The sequence below is a fragment of the Aquila chrysaetos genome, chromosome 24 (genome assembly GCF_900496995.4).
Source record: "Aquila chrysaetos chrysaetos chromosome 24, bAquChr1.4, whole genome shotgun sequence".
NCBI classification, from domain to species: Eukaryota; Metazoa; Chordata; class Aves; order Accipitriformes; family Accipitridae; genus Aquila; species Aquila chrysaetos.
Genome location: NC_044027.1, coordinates 5,106,126 through 5,126,487, shown reverse-complemented (window position 1 = coordinate 5,126,487; position 20,362 = coordinate 5,106,126). Strand labels below are relative to the sequence as shown.

The following is a 20,362-nucleotide window of genomic DNA, read 5'->3' as shown; positions in this document are numbered from 1 at the left end:
AGAAAGGCAAAAAACCACATGTGCAGGATTGAAAAAGAGACCCTGACAGCAGAGTCAGGCTCACTGCCGAGGACACCGCTGTCCCGGGAAGAGGCTGTGGGACCTGTATGCAATGCTGGGCTGTGAAGAAGGAGGCCTTGAAGGAGAAGAGCTGGCCCCAATATTGGGGACCTGCTGCTTTTCCCAGCCTGGACCCCTGGACAGGACCTGCTCCCTCCAGGCCAGGTGAAGCAGCGGGAGCAGAGAGGGGGCAATGCCCGCGGGGGGCTGCGGGACCTTCCTAAGGGGACCTGGGACTCAGGAAAAAGGGGAGAGGATGTCCCGGGAGGAGGGGGATGTCAGGGAGGACCCCACAGACCTCCGAGGAGATGGAAGGAGGCGGCCTGTATAGGCAGAGCTGCCGGGGCTGCTTTGGGGAGGTGGAGAGCAGCGCAGCCCCCTGTACCCCCCCCCCCCCTTTGCCGCGGCTGCCATCCCGCGGGTGGGGGTCTGTGTGGGGGGGTGCGAAGGGGCATCCCCATCGCCAGGGGAAAGAGCTGTGCGAAGCATCCCCCATCCCATCCCCGCACCCCCTCCCCGGCCCCATTCCCCCGCCCGCCCCTTTCCCCGCCGCGCACCGCCCCCCGGGGCCGGCCCGGCCCGCTCCAGCCCCTTCCCTTCCTTTCCCTTCCCCTTCCCTTCCCCTTCCCCTTCCGCCCCGCAGCGCTGCCTGCCGGGACGCGTAGTCCCGCGGCTCCGCATCGCTACCGGCCCCCCCCGCCAAGGTCCGGTCCCGCTCCGCGCTCCCCCCGCTCCCGGTCCCCGCTCCGCTCCGCGCTCCCTCCCCGCCCCGCTCCGCGCCCCGGCCCCGCTCCGCGCTCCCCCCCCCCGGCCCCGCGTCCCGCTCCGCGTTCCCCCCCCCGCCCCGCGTCCCTCTCCGCCTGTTGCTCCGCTCCCCCTCCCGGCTCTGCCTGTTGCTCCCGGCCCGGCTCCGCGCCCCGCTGCCCGCCCGGTCCCGCGGGGAGGTGGGGAGGGCCGGGGGGGGGGGAGCGACCCGGGGCGGGGGGGGTGCTCGGCTCCGGTAGGAAACGCCGGTATGAGCACGGCGCAGGGACGGGATGAGCCGCTCGGTAATCCCGCCGGGGCAGGCAGAGCCCGGCTGCCTGCACTCGGTTGCCTGTAGCCGGCTGCCTGCACCCCGCTGCCGGTCCCCGGCATCCTGGAGCCCCGGGGTTTGCTCTTTTGTCTTGAAAATGGACAATGTTCCCGGGAGCCGGGGGTGGGAGATGCGGGGCTGGCAGAGCCCCCACCGGCAAACAGTGCTGGGGCGGCTCCGGGAGCTGCGGGGTTCTGCGGGGTTTGGGGTCTTTGAAAGTATCCGTGGGCTTCCCAAGCGGGGAGGTGGGTGGTGGGGTGTCTCATGCCCGTGCCTCGCAGCACCGCTTTGAACCCGGGGTTTAAAGTCCACCCGGGAACACAACTCAGTGGCAGAGAAAGGGTTTGAGACCTGCACCCCATCCCTGGCCCACCGGTGTCCCCATCCGCGGGACAGAGGCATCACCCATGTGGTTTGGGTACATGGGTCCCTGTTTGGGGGCAAGTTGGGGTTCAGGATGGGCGTTGCGGGCGGGAGAGGAGGGGATGGTGTGGACCACTCTGGAGCACCCCGAGCACTCCTCCCTCCCAGCCTTTGCCTTGGCTCGGCCCCTGCGCCGCAGCAGCCTGGCTCCCCGGCTCTGCCCCGTGCCCTGCGCCAGCTGCCCGGGGCTGTCACCTCAACCCGCTCCCCGCAGGACCCCCTTTCTGCCCGGTGTTGCCCTCCGGCCCCCCACGAAGCCCCAGCAAGCAATGGAGGGAGATCTCACCCTGCAGCTCCGCATCTTTGACCTCAACTGCTGGTGAGTCCAGAGTTTGCCGGGGCTGCACAGGTGGGGACGGGGACACCCGCACCGGGAGAGGGGTCCCATCTTGGTGTCACATTCACGTCCCCTTCTTTTTGGGGACTCACCGCTCTCCCAGCCCCAAAGGGTCGTGAGGTGCTCGGCTGAGCAGTGCCCCACGTCCCCTCCGTGCCTTCTCCCCCAGAAAAGGGCCCCCCATTCGCACCCCAACCAGCTGCCTCAATTTTGCAGGCAGGAAAAGCTGTCCCCAAACAGCCTCCCTGCACATCCCTCTTGTCCCCATGTCCCCACATGGCCCTTTCCCCCTCCCATCTCCCCCAGTCTGCATCCTGCCCATACCAGTTCTGGGTCCTGGTGTGACCCGACAGACCCCATCACCCTGTCCCCCCCAAGTTGTGACCGTCACCCCTATGCGGCAGGGCCATCCGCTACCTGAGCAAGCGGCGGCAGGAGCGCATCCAGCTCATCGGGGACATGCTGCGCCGGGAGCGCTTTGACCTGGTGCTTCTCCAGGAGGTGAGGGCAGCCTGTGAGCTGAGTGTGTCCGTTCTCAGCCCGTGAGAGGAGCGTGCCTGTTCTCAGCCCGTGAGAGGAGCGTGCCCGTTCTCAGCCCATGAGATGAGTGCGCCCATTCTCAGCCCATCCCGCTGTTCTCCAGGTGTGGAGCGAGCAGGACTACAGCGACCTGAAGGCGAGGCTGGGAGGTTGCTACCCCTTCTCCCATTATTTCCGCAGGTGAGAGGGACCTGGCTGGCCCCCCCCTCCCTGGGGCTGTCCATGGGGCGGTGACAGGGCTGTGCCGCATCCTCAGTGTTTGCCACATGGAGAGACTGGTGTGGGTGCTGCAGGTCACCTCCGTCACCGTGGGAGACTCCACGCCTGGAGAGTGGGATGCTCATGGGAGCATACTGGGACCCAGGCATCCGGGAAGCCCCCTTGGCTCAGGGCTGGGGGGAGGCAGAGTTGGGGGGGACCACGTTTCCTTAACTGTGCTTTTCGCCTCCTGCAGCGGGGTGATCGGCAGCGGCCTCTGCGTCTTCTCCAGGTTCCCCATCCTGGACACCCTCCTCTACCAGTACTCGCTGAACGGGTACCCCTACATGGTGAGTGGGGCGAGGGGCACACGGCACCGCAGTGCCTGGCCCCATGGAGCCTGACCGGTCCCGACCTGCTCCCCTTCCTCTCCGGCAGCTCCAGCACGGGGACTGGTTCTGTGGCAAGTCCGTCGGCCTCGTCGTCATTAAGATCTCCGGGATTGTCTTCAATGTCTATGTCACCCATGTGAGCGCCCTGGGGAAGGACCTGGCACTGGGGGGGTGATGATGGGGAGGAGAGGGACAAGTGGCCGTACCCCTCCTTCGCTGTCCCTTTGCTTTAACCATTGCTCTGCACCGTCTCTCCTGGGACTATGCACTGATTTAATTAAATATTGCTCTGGAGGGGCGCTGGGGAGGGGACAGGGACCCATGACCTGGCTGCGCAATGGGGTGAGCATCCCAGGCTGTCCCCAGGGCAGGTGAGATGAAGACAGAGGGGTTGGCCAGACCCCAAAGGGACCGTCTAGAGGGGCTGGGTGGGTTTGCAGGAAGCCTTGGAGCTGGGCAGGTGCCGGCATGGGGGTCACAGCCGCTTTACCCCCCGCCTCTCGCCAGCTGCATGCTGAATACTGCCGGGAGAAGGACGCCTACCTGCCCCACCGCCTGGTGCAGGCCTGGGAGCTGGCGCAGTTTATCCGGTGAGCAGCCGTGGGGTGTCCCACGGGGTCCCCCCACCGCAGGTCTCTGGGGCGTGCACGGTCACCCCCGCCCCTGGGGCTTGCACTATGGAGAGCTCCTAGTTGCACCAGTCCCAGTCAGGAGTAAGGCTGGGGAGCAACTGGGGAGGGTCCCAGTTACCCCAGTCCAGTGCGGGGCAGGGTGGGGAAGGGGGTTAGCCATCCCCATCCCCGCAGACACACCTCGAAGGCGGCTGACGTGGTGCTGCTGGGAGGGGACCTGAACATGCACCCCGAAGACGTGGGGATCCGGCTGCTGCGCGGCTGGACGGGGTTGCGGGATGCCTTTGCCGAGGCCACGCGCTTTGAGGTGAGCGGCGGGGGGTAAGCGGGGTCCCGGGGCACACCGAGAGCCCCCCACCCACCCAGGCGCTTGCTCTCAGGGCTGTGAGGACGGCTGCACCCTCATCCCCAACAACTGCTTCACCGTCAAGACAGAGCTGCTGCCCTTCCCGCTGGGCATCCGCATCGACTACATCCTCTACAAGGTAGTGGGGGGGCCCTCAGCCACCGGCCGTGGGTGGCAGCGGGGGGAGGCACCCGCGTGACCCCCCTCTCCCCTCTCCCAGGCCATCTCGAGCTTCACGGTGAAGTGTGAAGAGCTGAAGACCACCACGGGGACAGCCCCAGGCATGGACATCCCCTTCTCGGACCATGAAGCCGTGATGGCAACGCTGCACATCCGGAGGCAGGGACAGGCTGCGGGTGCCACCCTCGGCACAGCTGGTGAGGTGGGGGGGCTGCTGCTGGGGTCCCCCGTGTGCAGGGGTGGGGAGGGACTGGTGGATGGACTGATGGATGGAGTTTTTGGGGATATTTCCCCTTGCTTAGGGCATCCCTTGGGGTCCTGCTTGTGGAGGGGTGTGGACAGGGCAGAGCAGTGGGGATGGGGAGAAAAAGGGGTACGGGGCGGGGGGGGAGGGTCCCACCCCACCCTGCTGAGCCACCCCTGTCCCCCCCGCAGAGGCGATGCTGGCCGACGTGGTGACGGAGGCACGGACGGAGGTGGGCGTGGGGCTGCGGGCAGCGCAGCGGCAACGCTACTCCACGGGCAGGATGGCCGTGCTGGCCCTGCTGCTGCTGCTGCTGCAGGCAGCGGCCGCGCTGGGCGCGCTGGCAGGGCTGGCCGCCGGGCAGCCCTTCCCCAAGCTCTCTTTCTCCCTGCTGGCCTTCCTCGCCATCGGCGTCCTCCTCCTCGCCACCGGCCTCCACCTCTTCCACACCATCGAGGTGAAGATGCTGCAGGGCACCGAGGAGCAGATGCGGATGGCGCTGCGGGCGCTGCAGGAGCGTCCCAGCGATGGCTGAGCTGGGGCCGTGGGTGTCCCGTGATGTCCCCCCCGGATCCATCGTGGCCCTTTTCGGTCCCTTTTTCTAGTTGACTTCTAGTTTTAGGTGAGCAGCGCTGCGGCTGGCTCGGTAGCGCGGGTTTGACAACCGCCTCTCTGGGTGGAATTAAGCTTTTTGGGGCAGATTCGTTATGTTGACCCCTGTGGGAACCATGACAGAGGCGGGTTTTAATTGCTGGTTTTTTTAATACACCCTTTCTACCTGGAGGGACCTGCTGGCGTGGGCGGGAGACTCAGCCTCCCCTTGCCTGGGGTCGCCTCAGGGGCTCCCTGTGAAAGCTGGTGACTGCTCCAGCAACCAGATTTGACTCATATAGAAAATAAAGGTGGTATTTTAGCCCTTGGTGCCAGGTCGGGGAGGCTTTATTCGAAGGGGGGGGGGGGGGTTGCAGCAGGATAATAGGGCTGGTGCAAACAAAAGGCAGACGGGAGGGTTTGGGGAGGCACTGAAGGCAGGACGAGGGCTGAATGTGGGGGAGATATCGCTAACGGAGGAGCCCGCGCCTGGGACCCCCCCCCCGTGCCCAACATGGCTGGGGCTGCTGTAAGCACCATTTGGCCATCGAGGCAACCCTGCAACAACCAGGGACCCGAGAAAGGTTGGAGAGGTCTGTGCAAAGGCCAGTTCAGCATTGCCAAGCAGGAGAAACCCCAAAGGGGCAAGGAGGACACGGACGCCGGCATCCCTTGTCCTCAGTGTCACACAGTGCCAGCCCTGGGCACAATCCCCTCGGGGAGCTGCTGGACAAAAAAGCCCCTTCCCCGGGCCTGGGGTCTTGCAGGGGGGTTTCTGATCATGGTTTCCTGCAGCGGCTGGGGAGAGCGTGGATGTGGCACCCAAAAGCAGTGATGCAGAGTGGCAGGATCAGCCCAGTCTGTCTGTCACTGGCCCCACTTGTAGAGCTAGATGTCCCAGGCTGAGGTGGATGTCCTGAGTTAGGATGGATGTCCCCGGTGGGATGGATGTCCCAGGCTAGGATGGATGTCCTGGGTTAGGATGGATGTCCCAGGGTGGCTTCCAGGGGCTGGTCCTGATGCTGCCCCTCCACATTTGGCATCTCCACTGTGAACTGCCTGTGGTGGCCGCAGTCTCATCCTCGCTGCCGGGAGCGAAGCCCTTTGGTGCCCGGGCCATGGGGCTGGCTGGGTAGCGACGGACCGACCTCTCCAGTAGCCAGTGGTGCAGCTCAAGCATGAGGGGCTCTGCCAGACAAAACACTTTCGATGCCCCAGCCAAGCCCCTGAGGGGACGGCTGTGGGATCTCCTGTGCTGGATGAGACCCCGCTTCCCTGTGGGGCTTCTCCTGTAGCAAACCCCAGGCAGAGCCGCTGCAGCCCCCGTGTTTTGTAGCCTCCTGCAAATCTCATTTTCAAGCAAGCACAAGGCAAAGGCAATCCAGCCAAGCGCGGGGACGCCCTCTCTGCACCCCAAAAGCCGGGGTGCTCCTCGGTGTCTCCCTACACAGGCGTCCACCAGCAGGTCTGGCCCCTCCACGGCAGGCTTCGGCAAGCAGGGAGCTGGATTCGCCACGGCAGCTGCCTGTGCCTGCGGGCAGCTCAGGCATCACCACCTTCAGAGGCAGCTCAGGGTGATGCTCAGCCGGGGGACACACGCCGCTCGTCCCCCCCCCCGGGGAGGAGCCGGTGGGTCCTGGGGCCACGCGGATCAGGCCCGCAGCTCGCTGAGCCGCTTCTCCTCCTGGATGTGGATGAGGACGTTGCGCTTGTTCACCACGTCCAGCAGCTGCACCAGGATCTCCTGCTCGGCCGCACGCTCCTCGGGCGTCTTCAGGGATTCTGGGGGAGCAGGGGGCTGGAGCAGGGCTGGGTGGGCCACAGCCCCGGCCCCGCTCCCCCCGCCGTGCACAGGGACACCCCCCCGGCACGTGCCAGTACTCACCCTCCCTGTTCATGTAGCACCGGAGCTTCTGGTCGAGCTGCCACTGCTGCTCCTCCAGCTTCAGCTCCTGCACCCTGCGGGGAGGGAAGGGGGGGTGCTGGGTGCTGGGCTCGGGGGGGGCTAGGGTGAGCTGAGCCCCTATGCTGACTGGGAGGCATTCCCCCCCCCCAAGCCTTACGCAATCATGAGGTCTGACTCCTCGGACATCAGGCTGTTCTTCTTCTGGACCAGGTAGAGCAGCTGGTTCATCCACTGCGTCTTCTGGTCGGCTGGGGTGCCTGCAGGGCAGGGGGGTTATGAGTGGGGCGCAGACCCCCCCTGGTCACAGGGGTCACGGTGCCCCATCCACCCTGGCCTTACCACCCTCATCCCGGAGTAACTTCTCCAGCTTGATGCCCTGCTGCTCCAGCTCCCGGAATGTCACCTCGATCTCCTCCAGCCGCCTCTGGATGGCCTGCGAGGGAAGGGCAGCGCTCGCCCGCGGGCCGGCACCTCCCGCCATGCAGGCACCAGCAGTGGGATGGAGGGGACGGGGGATGGCGCTGGGCTGGGGACCCGGCTTTCCCCCGTGGGGCTACCTGGGCTTTGCAGAACCGCTTCATCTGGGCTTCCCTGGCCCGGCGGGTCAGCGTGCGCTTCCAGGTGGAGTATTTCTCCTCTTCGCCCAGGTCCAGGCACTGTGAAGGGATGGTGGCATAGGCAGGGGGGGTCAGTCCCTGCGCTGGGCACCTCCCGCCCCGGCAGCCCCGGCAGAGCCGGACCCAACACCTCTGTGAGAGGCGACACCGGCAAGAGCCCCAGCCACCGCTGCTCGGGGAAAGCACTCACCAAATCTGCCATGATGCCAAGGTCTGTGCCTTCCTCCTCCTCCTTCTCCTCTTCCTCTTCCTCGCTGTCACTCTCCTCCAAAGCTGCCCCAAGGAAAGAGCCATTTTGGGCCGGTGCCTCATGAACAAGATGTGGGGCATGGCAGGGTACCGGAGGGACCCGGAGTCCTGCTTGGCCAGAGACTCCGGCTCGTAGCCACCTACCTTCCTCCACAGCCATTCCCTCCTCCTTCTCCCAGGTGCCTTGTCCCTGCCACAGGGCAGGGAGGGCCTCGGGTGCTGCTTGGAGCCGCAGACGAGCCGGCTTCGGCGGCGGCTCGGGCTCTGCTTCACCGGTGAGGTTCAGCGTGGACAGCTTGAGCTTCTCTAGTGGTGTGAGGACGATCTTCCTCCTGCCCCCGCTCTCCTCACCCTCCTCTGCTACCCCTTGGGGCTCCGCTCCGGGACCTTCCTCCTCCCTCGCATCCCCCCCGGGCTGTGCCGGCAGCTCCTGCTCCTCCATGGCACCAGCATCCTCCGCATCCTCCGCTGCCCCAGGCTCTCCCCCTGGCTGTGGGGCTGCCGGTGGGGGCTGCGGGGGACCGGGTACCCCCTCCTTGGGGGACACACACGGGCTCCCAGCATCCGAGGGCAGGCGGGCAGCGGCGGCATCCTAGGGCAGAGCCAGCGGCGGAGGGGTGATGCAGCGCGGGGCCGTGCCTGAGCATCCCCCCTCCACCTTCTGCCTTTCCTCCATCATCTACGGGGATTTACGGTGACTTACCCCATCGGACAGGGCCAGGGGCTCATCCTGGGGTAGGTCCATGCCGGGTGGATTGGGGTAGTGAAGCGAGCAGTAAAAGTGACCTGAGGGGGGGGGGGCCCATGTGACAACCTGCAAGGTGGAGGAGCCTTGCCCCCAGCATCCCCTCTCCCCAAAACCCGCCTCACCGTCCTCCTCGTTGAAGGCGTAGTCGCCCAGGCGCAGGGTGGCCCCGCACCGCCAACACTGGAAGCAGCCGCGATGGAAGAAGCGTCCCTCGGCACTGGCTCGCTCCAGGATGTAGACGCGGCGGCCGCAGAAGTAGCAAGCGTCGCTGCTCTCCCCGCGGGCCGGCGGCTGCAGGGGAAGAGGACAGGCTGGGGTGGCACCGGGGTGCTGGCACCCACCCTGTCCTGGGGCTTTGCTGGCAGCCCAGGGGGTTCGCGGAGGGGGGGGAGGCTTTTCCCCTCTTGCAGAGGTGGGTCTGGGTGCTCGGGACGGGTTTGCTGGCACCAGCAAGGGAGCGGCAAGTCTTGGCTCCGGAAAACCAGTTGGGTCAGGAAACAGGCAGGGAGGAGCCGGGAGCCCGTGGGCGTTCGCTCGCACAGCCCCGGTCCCAGCCCTTGGCTCGGCCCCACCGGCCGCCGGTGCCCCCCAAGCGCCCACCCGCCCACAGCTGGACTCCCCCACGCTGGGGCGACACGAGGACCGACCTGCCCCGGGTCCGTCGTGGCAGTTTGTGGCGGCTCGCGGGCACCGTCCAGAATGTCTCCGTCCAGCCCTGTGTCCAGCTACGAGCAACCCAAGGGGAGGGTCAGCCCCCCAGTCTCCCCCCGGGTCGGTTGCACCCTGGCAGAGCATCCCTCGAGACACTCAGGGGAGACCCACCTCGGCGTCCCTGCGGCTCCTCTTGGCCTCGGCATCCTTCTGGGTACCGTCCTGCAAATGCAAAGGGGGTGGCTAGGATGGGGAGGGGGGGGCATGGTTTTGGGGTGGCACGAGGGGCTGGGTGGCCGTCCCTCACCTGGGCACGCTTGTGTGTCAGGTTCCAGCTCTTCTGCAGCTTGCTGAGGAAGAGGATGGCCCCTCGCGTGCCGCGAGGAGACAGGGGCTTCTTGCTGACCTCCTCCACCTCTGCACAGAGGGGACATGGCCATGGTGGTGGGACCCACCCTACAAAGGGAGGGGCACCCACCCAGCCCCGATGGGGCTTGGGATGGGATTAAACCCCCCCCACCAAATCCCGTACCTGGAGAGGTCTTGAAAGCTTCATAAAACTGGCTGAGGTAGGTGATGAGCCCCAGGCGGTCGGGCTCTGCCATGGTGGCCATCTCGGCGCTGGAGAGGACGGGCTGGATGCCCAGCTCCTGCTCTGCCATGTCCAGCATCATCTGATGGGTCTGGATGGGATCCTGGGTGTCCACGGAGTCAATGTCCCTGCAGGGAGACACGGGTGCCGTCAGGGCGGGCTCCGCAGGGTGGGTTGTCCCGGGGGGGTCCTGGGCACTCACACCAGGTCGGGGCGGAAGCGATGGATGAGGGCGCAGAGGGCCAAGCCGCTGGTCCAGGAGGTGGTGAAGTCGGTCACTGCCACGCCGTGGTACCCGGCCGTGCTGGCCTGGCACCAGCTCAGCAGTTCTTCGTAGGCATCTCCAGAGACCGCTGGGAAGGCAGCACACATGTCCCCATCCCAAAGAGGCAGGGACACCCCCCCCAGCCAGCTCCCTTCCCAGCATCAGTGTTTTAGTGGGGAAGGGGTCCCATGGGAGTGAAGCGAGACACCTCCCCCATGCAACCACCCCCCGCAAGGCTCAACAAATGGGTTGATAAAGCATCCATTAATATTTCACGGCTCAGCATCAATGCGGGCCAGAATGAGGGGCACAACCCCCCCTCAAAGGCAGCTGGGGGGCTGTGTCCCCACGGGGCCATGGGCAGAGGGAATGGAAACCAGTGGTGCCACTGGGATGGAAACACAGCCGCTGCTGGGAGGAGCACGGCAGCCAGCTGGACACCAGCCAGGGCTCAAGAAAAGAAGGATGGGGATGAAAATCAGGGCAGGAGCTACTCTGGCATGGGCTGCCAGGAGGAACGGGGGGTCCCGGCGCCAGGGGGGCCAGGGCAGGACTGGCTTCTCCTACCGGTGCTGAGCCGGTTGTCACTCTTCCTCTTGTGGTCCACCTCCACCATGCCCACGAGGTAGAGGTCCCGGACCTGCCGATGGGGACATGCCGGTGGCAGGTCACCACCTGCACAGAGCCAGCAGCACCATGCAGGGAGCTTGCCCCAGCAAGGGGGACACACGGACCCCCCCCCCAACGCCTCCCCAGAACCACCCGCATCCACAACGGGCAATGCATTAAATGCCCTGGGGACCAACAGCTTCAGCCTCACACCCTTTGGGGACAGGGGACCGTGCAAACTGGTGTCACCCTGACCACTGGGGAGGCTGGGCTGGATGGCTGCCCCATGGCAGGACCTGGCCGGGTACCTGGCTGGCTTTGATGGCCTGCAGGTTGATGTTGGGGTAGCGCGTGGCTGGATCGATGCTGTACTGGCTGATGTTCTTGTTGGTGTTGTCCGGGGAGGTCTGCGAGAGGTGCTGGTAGATGCTCTCCCTGGGTACAAGGGACAGGGCTGGGCTCAGTGCCACCATCCTCGCCCGTTGTGGAACCAGCCTAGCGGGACGGGGACACTCACCTCTCGGCCAGCACCTCCAGCGGAGGTGTCCCGGCCGCCCACCGCCGCACCATCCACGCCGCGTCGAAGGCGGCGAGGAAGCCCCTGGCCACGCCGGTGCCCAGCGGCCAGAAGGGCTGCAAAGGCAAAAGCAGAGAGAGATGGAGCTGGAGCCGCACGGCCGGTCGGGGCGGCTGGGAGGAGGCTGGGAGCTGCCGGGCTTGGCCGGGGATGAAAGTGGGGAGCGGCGGCAGGACGCGCAGGGAGAGGATGGGCGGCTGTCTCCTCCCCGGCTGGTATGGCTGCGTCTGGGGAGGAGCTGGGCTGCTCCTCTGCCTTGAAACCAGCCCAGATCTCCAGTGGGGCTGGGGACGGGGATAACCCCACCAAAGCATCCCGCTACTGGGACTTGGGGAGCCTGCTCCCGGGGATGGGGTGCACCGGGCAGCTGGGGCGAGAAGCGCTTTGGGAGGGGGAACGTATTGCAACCAACGCATCTTGCAGGGAGAGGGGAAACTGAGGCACATAGTGGTGCTGCAAGGGGGACCCTCACCTCCACCAGGCAGTCGCCCACCAGCCCGAGGAGCAGACGGGCCCCGTTGTGCTCCCGCACCAGCGCCGCGTTCTCCGAACGTGTCATGCAGGTGAAGTCGAACATGTCGACATCCGGCAGGTCCCGGTGGTTGAGGGCAAACTCCAGTTCGGGCAGGCGGTAATTGGTGGAGAAGTTGGCAGCTTCTTTGGCATAGCTGAGGAGGGCGTCCCGGTTCACGTTCTCCGGGGACAGGAGGCTCTCGATGTCTGCTTTGTCCTGTGGGGATGGGGTGAAGCTGGTTGGGATGCGGGAGGAGGTGTTTGCCCCCCAGCCTGGGTGCAGCCAGCTCTGGGGCAAAGCTGTGCCACTGGGCTTGGGGCTGTGAGCCCCCCAAAAGGATTTTTCCCCCAGCACAGGCAACAGCTGCCAAAGCCCCCACCATCTCAGGGGTGCACGGTCAAACCAGCACCTATGATTTGCATCTCACCCTCCAGGCTTTCAGCCACCCATTGCTATGGGATCCCGGGGCCAGATCCTGCCCGCTCACCTGGAGGATGACCCCCTTCTTGAGCAGGCTCTGCTTCTTGGCCGTCATGACGAAATAGTGAGTGTCGTCCTTGTAGTAGACGATGTTTTCCAGGTCGATGCCTGGTGATGGGGAAGGGGCTGAGCTGAGCCACGGGGCAGAGCCAGGGCCAGAGGGAGCCCCTGCACTGGATTCAGCCACCAAACGTCCCCTGCAATGGGGTACCATGTGGGGACATCCATCCCATCACAGAGGGGACATCCTGGGGCTGACCCTCCAGCTGCACCGAGAGGGGAGAGGGACCCCCAGCACCCCCCACGCCGGGGCCAGGACCACCGACCTGTTTTGTTGTAGAGGTTTTGGAAGAACTTCTGGTTGTAGATTCGAGCCACGCCGCTGATCTCGGCCACCTCCACCTCAGCCCGGCTGTGGCGGTTGATGAAGTTGGTGGTGATGCCGATGGCCAGCTTCCCCCGCGTCTCCTTCCGCTTGAATCCTGCGGGATGGGAGAGGTGTGAGCCCCCACCCAGCCCCCCATACCAATCCCGGGGGTGCAGGGACCCACTGCTGTCACCTTCGGGGACAAATTTGCCGCCACCAGCTGAGATGAGGACGTCGAACTCGTAGCGGCTGAGGGGAGAGGAGCCGGGCTGCAGCACAGCACGCCAGCCGCCTGCGGGGAGAGGGACAGTCACGAGCATGCTGGGTCTCAGCTGGGACCTGCTCCGGGGAGGGGGAGAGGCTTGCATCTCATCCCCCCACCCCCAGAAAGGCACGTCCCAGGCTAGCAAAGGGACCGAGGGGCTCAGAGCGGCCACCCGCAGCCCCGTCCTTGTCCCCAGGGATGCCACCCACCCCGCCGTGATACCTTACCCTGTCCGCCCACCTTGCCCGTGGGGGGGACAAGGCCCTTGAACTGCACGTTGATGTGCACCTCCACCCCCAGGAGCAGAGCCACCTTCAGCAGGATCAGCTGGAGCTGCCGGATACCTGGGAGAGGGGACACTCAGGGCTGCACCCCCCCATCCCTGGGCTCCCCATAGTGAGGGGACCCCGGGGGTGCAGAACTTAGTCGTCGTCCCCCCCCCAAAAACTCACTGATGTGGTCCAGCGTGCCGGTGCAGAAGCGCCCGTAAAACTTCTTGGCACCCAGCGCCCGCAGGTCGTGGATGGTGAAGGGCCAGAGGTGCAGGACGTTGTTGCGGGAGAAGGAGTCCCGCTTCTCCAGCAGCACCACGCGGGCACCCAGCAGCGCCAGTTCGATGGCCACCCGCAGCCCGCAGGGGCCGGCCCCCACCACCAGGCACTGCGAAGGGGATGGGTGGTGTGAAGGGGACGGGCACCCACCCCAAAAAGCAGGGGTTTGGGTAAACCCCCAGGGAGCTCAGCACTGCCACAAGCAGCATCTCTTCCTTTCTCCGGGTCAGGATCTGGCCCTCCCCACTATTTCCCTTTTCTCCCAGGCTGCAAGTACTGCTTCTCCCTGCAAAGTGGGGGCCCCTGTGGGGTGCCCCCCCAAGCCTCCTCGCCTGCCTGAATCTTGCCTTTGCATGTGGCGATGGCAGCCATTAAAGCGCTCGGTGAGATAAGGCGTGCACGTCTCCTGCCTGCTGCGGCCCGGGAACGGGGAGATTTCACCAGCAACAGGCTCAAAATCAGGACTCGGGTTTGATCTCCTGCCAGCCCCTGTGCAGGGCTGGGGGGACGGTGGGGCACCAGCAGTGGGGACAAAACCTCTGGGACAAGGGGACAGAAATAGGGTCCCCAAGCCCCAGGGGGATATCCTACCCCAGCACGCTCCTGTCCCCCAGAAAGGGCTCGGCAGGTCCTTCTGCCCCTTTGCAGCCCGCCATGGGATGTTCCCAGCAGGGAGCAGCCGGGAGGAGGAAGGACGCCGCTGGCTGGGTGGCACCGAGGTGGCATCACGCCATGGGGAGGGGAGTGGCACTAATTAACATCCTGTCCCATTAAACTCCGTCAACCTCCTGCCCGGCACATTCCACATCCTCCTGGGGTGGGGGCCAGGGTGCCCCAAGGGATGCTCTCAGCCCGGGGACAAGGATGCAGGGCACGGAGGGACCCAAACCCCACGCTCCATGTCCCCGGTACCTTGGTGCTGGCACAGGCTGTGCCCTGGTCGTAGTCCTTGTGCCCGGCTTTCTTATCCAGCTTGCTCCACAGGGCCTTGGCACTCCAGTAGTTGAGGGCAGCCTTGAGGCCATGGTAGAGCTGCAGCCCGCTGCCCTGCAGCCCCAGCTGCTGGCACAGCTCCCCGAAGCAGCCCAGCACCTCCCGGCACTCTCCGGCACGCAGGAATCTCTCGAAGATGGCATGGGCCGGGTTGCCCGGCTCATCGGCCGGCACACTCATCCTGCTTCACCCAGCAGCCTGGCGAGGGACGGCAGAGATATGTGTGGCGGAGGGACTCTCCAGGACCCCCACCCTCAAACCCACCCAATACCAGACCTGGTGCGTCGGCACGAGGTTTCCCAGCCAGGGGTGCCGTTGGGTGATGGTGCTACCAAAATCGGGGTCCTTTGCAGCAGCGGCTGGCGGAGCCTCCCCCGGGCGCTGCACCCAGCGAGCCACGGTGTCACCCTGCTGCGGTGACGTCAGGGGAGGGGACGGAGAGGGCTGCGGTGGCAGCAAGCGGCTTCCTCCATACGGTCTGTACCTGCAGCGGCGAGAGCAGAGCGAAGCGTTTTGGAGCAGAGATGCCACTTCCCTCCTCTTCACCCTCAGCCTCGCTGGGGGAGGGATGAGGAGAGGCGTCCCAGCCACAGGGACAAACCACAGTTCCCCCAAAAACCAGCAAGACCCAGCCCTGGGGCAGGAGGGAGGAGGATTGGACCCATCCCACCAGCCTGGCTTTTGCAGCAGGAGTGGGGTGACTTTCCCCCCCCACCTCCGCCTCTGCCACCCCCGGAGCGGGGCGGAAGCAGATTAGCACAGAGGAAACACTGGTGGGGAAATGAGAGAAAAGCTAAACCACCGTACGAACGGCCCCGTCATACCGGGGAACCCGTGGGCGGGGGGGTGCAGCACATTCCCCTGTAGGCACCCCAACCCCCCCTACCCCTGGCATCTCCCAGGGGACCAGCACTCCTTGCATCCACCTCCCACTCCTGGCACCGTCCCCCCAGCACTGTCCCATGCCACCCTCTGTCTTGCCAGCCCGAGCACGAAGCACAAAGCTTTGCCCTTTCCAGCCGTTGTCACCAAGCCCCGGGGGCTGGAAAAGCGTCCCCCGGTCTGGCAAAGCAACTGGCGGAGAGGAGACATGGCACTGCCAAGGAGGAACTGGTGAAAAGGCTCGGTAAACTGGAGCGCTCCTACCTTTGAACCATCGCTCTTTGCCCTCTCGCCGCTCAGCGTTACCGATGGGCACACGGCGGCACCCCGAAGCCCCCAGCGGGATGCCGGAGGGGGAAGGACACCGAGTCCGAGCCAAGGTGCCCTCGATTGGGCAGGGGAAAGGAGGAATTTAAGTTTTGGGCTCGAAAGCCCAAATTCTAGCTGGGTTTCAAGTTCAGTCTCGCTCCAGCAGCTTCCAGACACCCGCGTGTGCTTTGCAAGGCCAGCTGGAGCCACAGAGGATGCAAAGCACTTCTGCAGGTCACCTTCCCTCCCCAGCACCACAGCCAGGAAATCCCGGCATTTTAACCTTTTCCTTCCTAGGCAGACCCAAGGATAAAGCATCCAGCTGGGCTGGGAGCAGGAGCTGGCACCCACCGGTCCCCACAGTAACAGCATGGGGACAGAAGACACGACCACCGCATTTGTGGCAGGGCTGTGAGACCCGGGGACAGATTTCTGCTCTTCCCCTGAGCGCTGCCAGCCCTCTGGCCCTGCCAGCGGGACAGAATGAGGAGCCTGGGGAAACTGAGGCAGCGCTGCAAACCTCACCGGAGAGTGCGGGCATGCTGTCCCACCGGCCACCCACCCTCCTCCCATGGGAGGCTGCCCAGGCAGCCGTGCTGGCTGGCCGGGCTCCAGTGCCCTGTGCTGCCTGGGCACGGTGGGTTTTCCCCCGGGGAGCTCGCGTTTCTGCACCGGCAGCTCCCAAGGCCACCACGCAGCAGCCCCAGGGCGATGGGGCAAAGGCAGGTGCCCGGGCTGAGAGCACCCACTCCAGCATCACCAGCCCCTGGCTCCAAATAAAAACCATCTCAAGGCCTCAATTCCCACTGGACACGATGCCGGGGGGAGCATGCTGCCTGGGAAAGCTTTCCAGCCCCAGCGCTTTGGCAGGGAGGCTCGCAGGAGGTAGAACAACAAGCCTTGTGTTACACCAAGTTTCCTACGGAAACGATGCTCGTGCCGGCACGCTGCGTCCCATTTGGCACTCTCAAATCCCCCCCCCCCCCAACAATTGCAAGCAAGGACAGAAACCCCCATGGATACTCAGTTCCTGCAGGTTTGATGAAAATAAACAGCTTTCAGCCCACAAAGGCCGGTGCCAGCGAAGGAGGGCACAGGGCTGAACCAGGCTGCCTCCGGCTCTGCTCTTCCCGTGAACACCTTTTGCATTTCTTCCCTTAAAACTGCTCCTGCCAGCTGCACGGAAGAGGTGGGGGGGGGTTGGAGCCAGCCCTGACTCAGCTCATGATGTCTCTGGTTGGGGTGGCTGCGGTCATGCCTACGGGAACGTCGCCCAGGACCGGCACATGTGGAGCATCCCTGGAGCAGGGACAGTCTATCCCGCTTTGCAAGTTGGGGTCTCCTCCTGCCCTTGCACGGAGAGAAGAAGCCCCTTGGGAAATGGTGGGGGGAGCTGGCCCGGGGGTGCTGGGCCGCTGGCGAGCTCACGTGTCTCCCAGGCACGTGGAAATGGGGTGGGAAAGGACATGGCTCCATACGGAGCTAATGAAAGCCGGGAGGATTTCCAGCAGCAGCAGATTCCCTTCCAGCTGAGCCTCTCGCCTCGCCGTTGCGCCGGCTCCCAGCACGGACCAGGCTGCTCCGGGTTTGGGATCCAGCCTGGAGGCCGCCGGGCCAGGCTGCTGAGCTGGGCTGGACCCCAGGAATGTCCTTCCAGCAACCTTGGGGATGGCCCCAAGGCCGGTGGGCAGGGTGGAGGGTTTCTTATGGCTGTCCAACAGCTTGGCCAAAGATCCTGCTTTTCACTGCTGCCTGAGCTGGGCCGGTGCTGGGAAGGGGCGAAGGCAGCGGGTGCTGCTCTTGCCGGCGTTATTGTGCTCCGGAGAAACATCCCAGGAGTGGGACCGGGCAGGGAGATCGCCTTGGCTGACCCTATGGAAACCTGCCCTAATTTGGCTGGGTTTATAATCCTTGGAGGGAGGGGAAGAATCGCTGTCGGCTCCTCTGGTTTGAGCCGGGGATGTGGGTGCATGGGCACTCCCTGGCTGAGCCCCCCCCCTTAGCAAGCCCCCAGGGTGGAGCTGTGGGGAGAAGGGCTAAGGAGGGGGGAAAAACCTGCCACCAGCACTAGCGAGGGCAGAGGCTGGCAGCTGCAGGGACGGGGTGTTGCGGTGGAGGGGGTTCCCTTTCAAGGGTGCATAAACCCCCCCTGGAAAGCACGTGCCAAAATCCCCCCTCAGAGGTGCAGGACCCAGCCTCAGCTCCTGCAGCTGCCGGCAGCAGAAGTGGGCACATCTCCAGGGCATTTTGGTGTTGCCCTTTGCGGGGGGTCCACAAGCCACCGCTGAGCCCTGGGAGCCCTGGGCAGAGGCAACATTTGGGGTTGGGGGGAGCAAACCTGCTCCCCCTATTTTGGCTGCTCAGCTTTGCCCCCCCTGCCCAGCACCAGCCCCACGGAGGGAGCTGCCTCTTGCAGCCTAATTTCAGTGCAAGGGGAAGTCTGCTCACAGCCAGGCTTTGCATCCCGCATCCTTTTCCTCCTCTCCCACTTCTTCTTCGCCCCCAGCTACAGTCATCCCCGCAGGGTCAGCAGGAGACGTGTCTTGGGGTACGGTGGTGAACACCAGGTTTGGTTACCCAAATGTACCGGGGCCTTCATCCACCCCAGGCTCAGGGACTGGGGAATGTGTGCCCCCGACTTCAGCCCTGGGATGGGGTACAGCCCTGAACCCCCAGCTGGGGCTCACTCCTGGGGGCCCATGGAGCATCCCTCCCCCTGCACCAGGCGGAGGGGTTGGAATGGGGGAAAGGCGCTTAGCAAAGCTCTCTCTTCCCACCCCATCCCACTTGGCACTGGGAGCACTGGTGGTACTGGGAACCGAGTCGAGGAGGAGGAGCAGGGTCTGCTCTCTTTTCCCTTTGTCCCGGAGGGAGCAGAGCCCAGGGGCTGGAGGGGAAAAGCAGCGAGGACAGGGTGGGGGGACCCCGCTGCCCCCCGGGAGAGGCTTTGGGGAGGGGGCAGCCGGAGACAAAGCGCTACCCCGCTTCCGAGCATCCCCTGCTCGGCATCCCGGGGACACGCAGGACACGGGCACGGCGGGGTTGAGCGTCCCCCCCCAGCACCCCAAAATCACCCCTCGGTTTTGGCAACACCCCCCCCCCCCAATCCCCAGCTTGTGCGGCAGGGCGGGGCCCGGAGCGATGCTCTCCTCGGGCGGAGGGGACCGGCCGGAGGGATGCTGTCCGTCCACCCCCCCCCCCCCAGCTCCTTCCCCGCATCCGAGCGGAGGGACACGGGGGTGGGGGAGGCAGCAGAGCCCTGACACCCCCCCCCCCCCCCCCCCCCCCCCCCCCCCAGGGATGCTCTGCCCATCCCCACCCCCTAACTCACCTCCAGAGCCTCTCGGAGGGGGAAACTGAGGCACAGCCCCGGGGGTGGGGAGGGGCTCACGGCTGCTTGCAGCCGGGGGAGGACGAGCAGGAAACGGGCTCCGGCTTCGCAAGCAGCTGCCGGCTGGTCCGGCCTTCCCCTCCCCTCTCCTTCCCTCCCCTCCCCTCCCCTCCCCTCCCTTCCCCCACGGCCGGGGGGACCCAGGCGTCCCAGCTGCTGGGAGGCGGTACTGGGAGCAGCCCAGCTCCTGCCCGGGGAGGGGGACAGCCCCCGGGAAGCTCCCAGCTTTGTGCTGCTGCAAATGTTTGCCGCAATTGGGTTTTTTGTAGTGCTGGAGGCTGAACTCGTCGTCGTCCCCCCCCCCCAACCCCACCCGCGAGTGGCAGCCCTGCCCTTCCCCACGCCGCGGGACGGGGGGGATGCACAGCGCAACCCCGGTTCGTTTTTTTTTTTTGAATTTTGGGGTGAGAAACCGCTCTTTTTGCAAAGCAAAAGAAAAGATTCGGGTGATGAAACTAAACCGCATCGCTTTCCGCCCCGGCTCTGGCCGCTGCACCGTACTTCCCCCCGCAGCCAGAAATAGAGGCCAGGAGGGAGCTGCGGGCGGAGGGGGGGGCACCCGCTCAGTGCCAGACCCGGACCAGTGTCCCAGACCACCACAGCCCTCGTGGAAACTTTTGGGATGATGTTTCCACCTGGGTCCCCCAGGTGAGAATGGTCCCAGCGGGGTGAAGGTACCTTGGGGCAGAGGATGGAGCCGCCGGGGTCACCGAAGATCGCTCCTGGCCGGGTGCTTTTTGGGGTTTTTCTGGCCGCGGTGTCCTCGGGGTGCTGCTGGCCGCTTGCCACGTGCCGGGGCAGGCGTCATGGCGAAGGGGCTCGCGGGCCGGTGACGCACAGGGACAACCTGCCACGAGGCTGGGGACGGTGACTCAAGGACACGGGGCGAGCCGGCGTACGGGGTGGGGGTTACGTCGACGGCCACCCGTGAGTCACCCGTGGCACTGCCGGCGGCCACGGCGAGTGGGGCCGGCCAGCCCAGCACCTCCATCCCTCCTTCCCGCGGCCCCCTCGGGCCTCTTCCTGGGGGTCCTGGTGCAGGACCCCCCACCACAGCCTCCCTCCCAGCTCAGCCGGGGTGTTTTGAGCCCACCAGCCCTCTGCAAAGCTGCTGGGTGTGAGCATAGCAGAGCCCACCCGCGTTTTGGGGCTGCGAGAGGCCAGGGCGGACACGGAAACGGGGCGTCTGCGTCAAACCAGGCGATTTTCCCAGGCGCCGGAGCGGTCGGAAACAGCTCCCTCTGTTTGTGAGCCTTTTGTGGTGCCATGGGAAAGTCTGAATACTGACCCGCTCCTTCCAGCCCCAGCTTTGTCCCCCGGGCAGCAGCAAATGAGCATTAGATCTTAATTACAACTCCCCAGGCAGCAGGGACCGAGG

General features: G+C 65.4%; 2 protein-coding genes across 9 annotated transcripts; one reads left to right on the top strand and one right to left on the bottom strand.

Moving 5' to 3' along the window:
• The first annotated feature begins 672 nt into the window (after nt 1-672).
• Nucleotides 673-5,346, top strand: SMPD2 (sphingomyelin phosphodiesterase 2). Of its 5 annotated transcripts, XM_029999512.2 has the most exons (11): nt 673-764; nt 1,773-1,877; nt 2,300-2,396; nt 2,539-2,615; nt 2,890-2,983; nt 3,072-3,161; nt 3,533-3,615; nt 3,832-3,964; nt 4,038-4,142; nt 4,224-4,380; nt 4,619-5,346. In XM_029999512.2, the coding sequence occupies exons 2-11, from the start codon at nt 1,828-1,830 to the stop codon at nt 4,960-4,962; spliced, it is 1,230 nt and encodes a 409-aa protein (XP_029855372.1). In that variant the 5' UTR covers nt 673-764; nt 1,773-1,827; the 3' UTR covers nt 4,963-5,346. The 5 variants fall into 5 exon arrangements, with proteins under 5 accessions (XP_029855372.1, XP_029855374.1, XP_029855370.1 ...); XM_029999510.2 differs by lacking the exon at nt 673-764 and having other exon boundaries at nt 1,039-1,877; XM_029999513.2 differs by lacking the exon at nt 673-764 and having other exon boundaries at nt 1,765-1,877; nt 2,249-2,396.
• Nucleotides 5,347-5,348: 2 nt separating this feature from the next.
• MICAL1 (microtubule associated monooxygenase, calponin and LIM domain containing 1) lies at nt 5,349-19,096 on the bottom strand. 4 transcript variants are annotated; one of them, XM_029999481.1, is made up of 26 exons: nt 18,925-19,096; nt 14,679-14,886; nt 14,322-14,600; nt 13,311-13,518; nt 13,086-13,202; nt 12,787-12,885; nt 12,553-12,708; nt 12,234-12,334; nt 11,705-11,962; nt 11,173-11,288; nt 10,964-11,090; nt 10,614-10,686; nt 9,984-10,134; nt 9,722-9,909; nt 9,497-9,606; nt 9,361-9,411; nt 9,186-9,263; nt 8,661-8,829; nt 8,494-8,576; nt 7,935-8,382; nt 7,732-7,814; nt 7,482-7,580; nt 7,264-7,357; nt 7,082-7,181; nt 6,904-6,977; nt 5,349-6,800 (listed from the first exon to the last, which is right to left on the bottom strand). In XM_029999481.1, exons 3-26 carry the CDS (start codon nt 14,580-14,582, stop codon nt 6,670-6,672), a joined length of 3,375 nt encoding a protein of 1,124 aa, XP_029855341.1. In that variant the 5' UTR covers nt 14,583-14,600; nt 14,679-14,886; nt 18,925-19,096; the 3' UTR covers nt 5,349-6,669. The 4 variants fall into 4 exon arrangements, with proteins under 4 accessions (XP_029855341.1, XP_040975602.1, XP_040975601.1 ...); XM_041119668.1 differs by lacking the exon at nt 18,925-19,096 and having other exon boundaries at nt 7,935-8,244; nt 14,679-15,096; XM_041119667.1 differs by lacking the exons at nt 12,234-12,334; nt 18,925-19,096 and having other exon boundaries at nt 13,099-13,202; nt 14,679-15,096.
• Nucleotides 19,097-20,362: the final 1,266 nt, after the last annotated feature.

What these genes read in the sequence shown, in the direction of transcription:
- MICAL1 (XM_029999481.1), bottom strand. Translation starts at nt 14,582, where the DNA reads ATGAGTGTGCCGGCCGATGAGCCGGGCAACCCGGCCCATGCCATCTTC. An exon ending in CGCTTCCGCCCCGACCTGGT is followed by an intron (nt 9,910 to 9,983) that starts GTGAGTGCCCAG and finishes GTCTCCCTGCAG; the next exon opens with GGACATTGACTCCGTGGACA. An exon ending in GGAGCCGCAGGGACGCCGAG is followed by an intron (nt 9,264 to 9,360) that starts GTGGGTCTCCCC and finishes GGTTGCTCGTAG; the next exon opens with CTGGACACAGGGCTGGACGG.
- SMPD2 (XM_029999510.2), top strand. Translation starts at nt 1,543, where the DNA reads ATGTGGTTTGGGTACATGGGTCCCTGTTTGGGGGCAAGTTGGGGTTCA. An exon ending in TTCTCCCATTATTTCCGCAG is followed by an intron (nt 2,616 to 2,889) that starts GTGAGAGGGACC and finishes CGCCTCCTGCAG; the next exon opens with CGGGGTGATCGGCAGCGGCC. An exon ending in GAGCTGGCGCAGTTTATCCG is followed by an intron (nt 3,616 to 3,831) that starts GTGAGCAGCCGT and finishes CCATCCCCGCAG; the next exon opens with ACACACCTCGAAGGCGGCTG.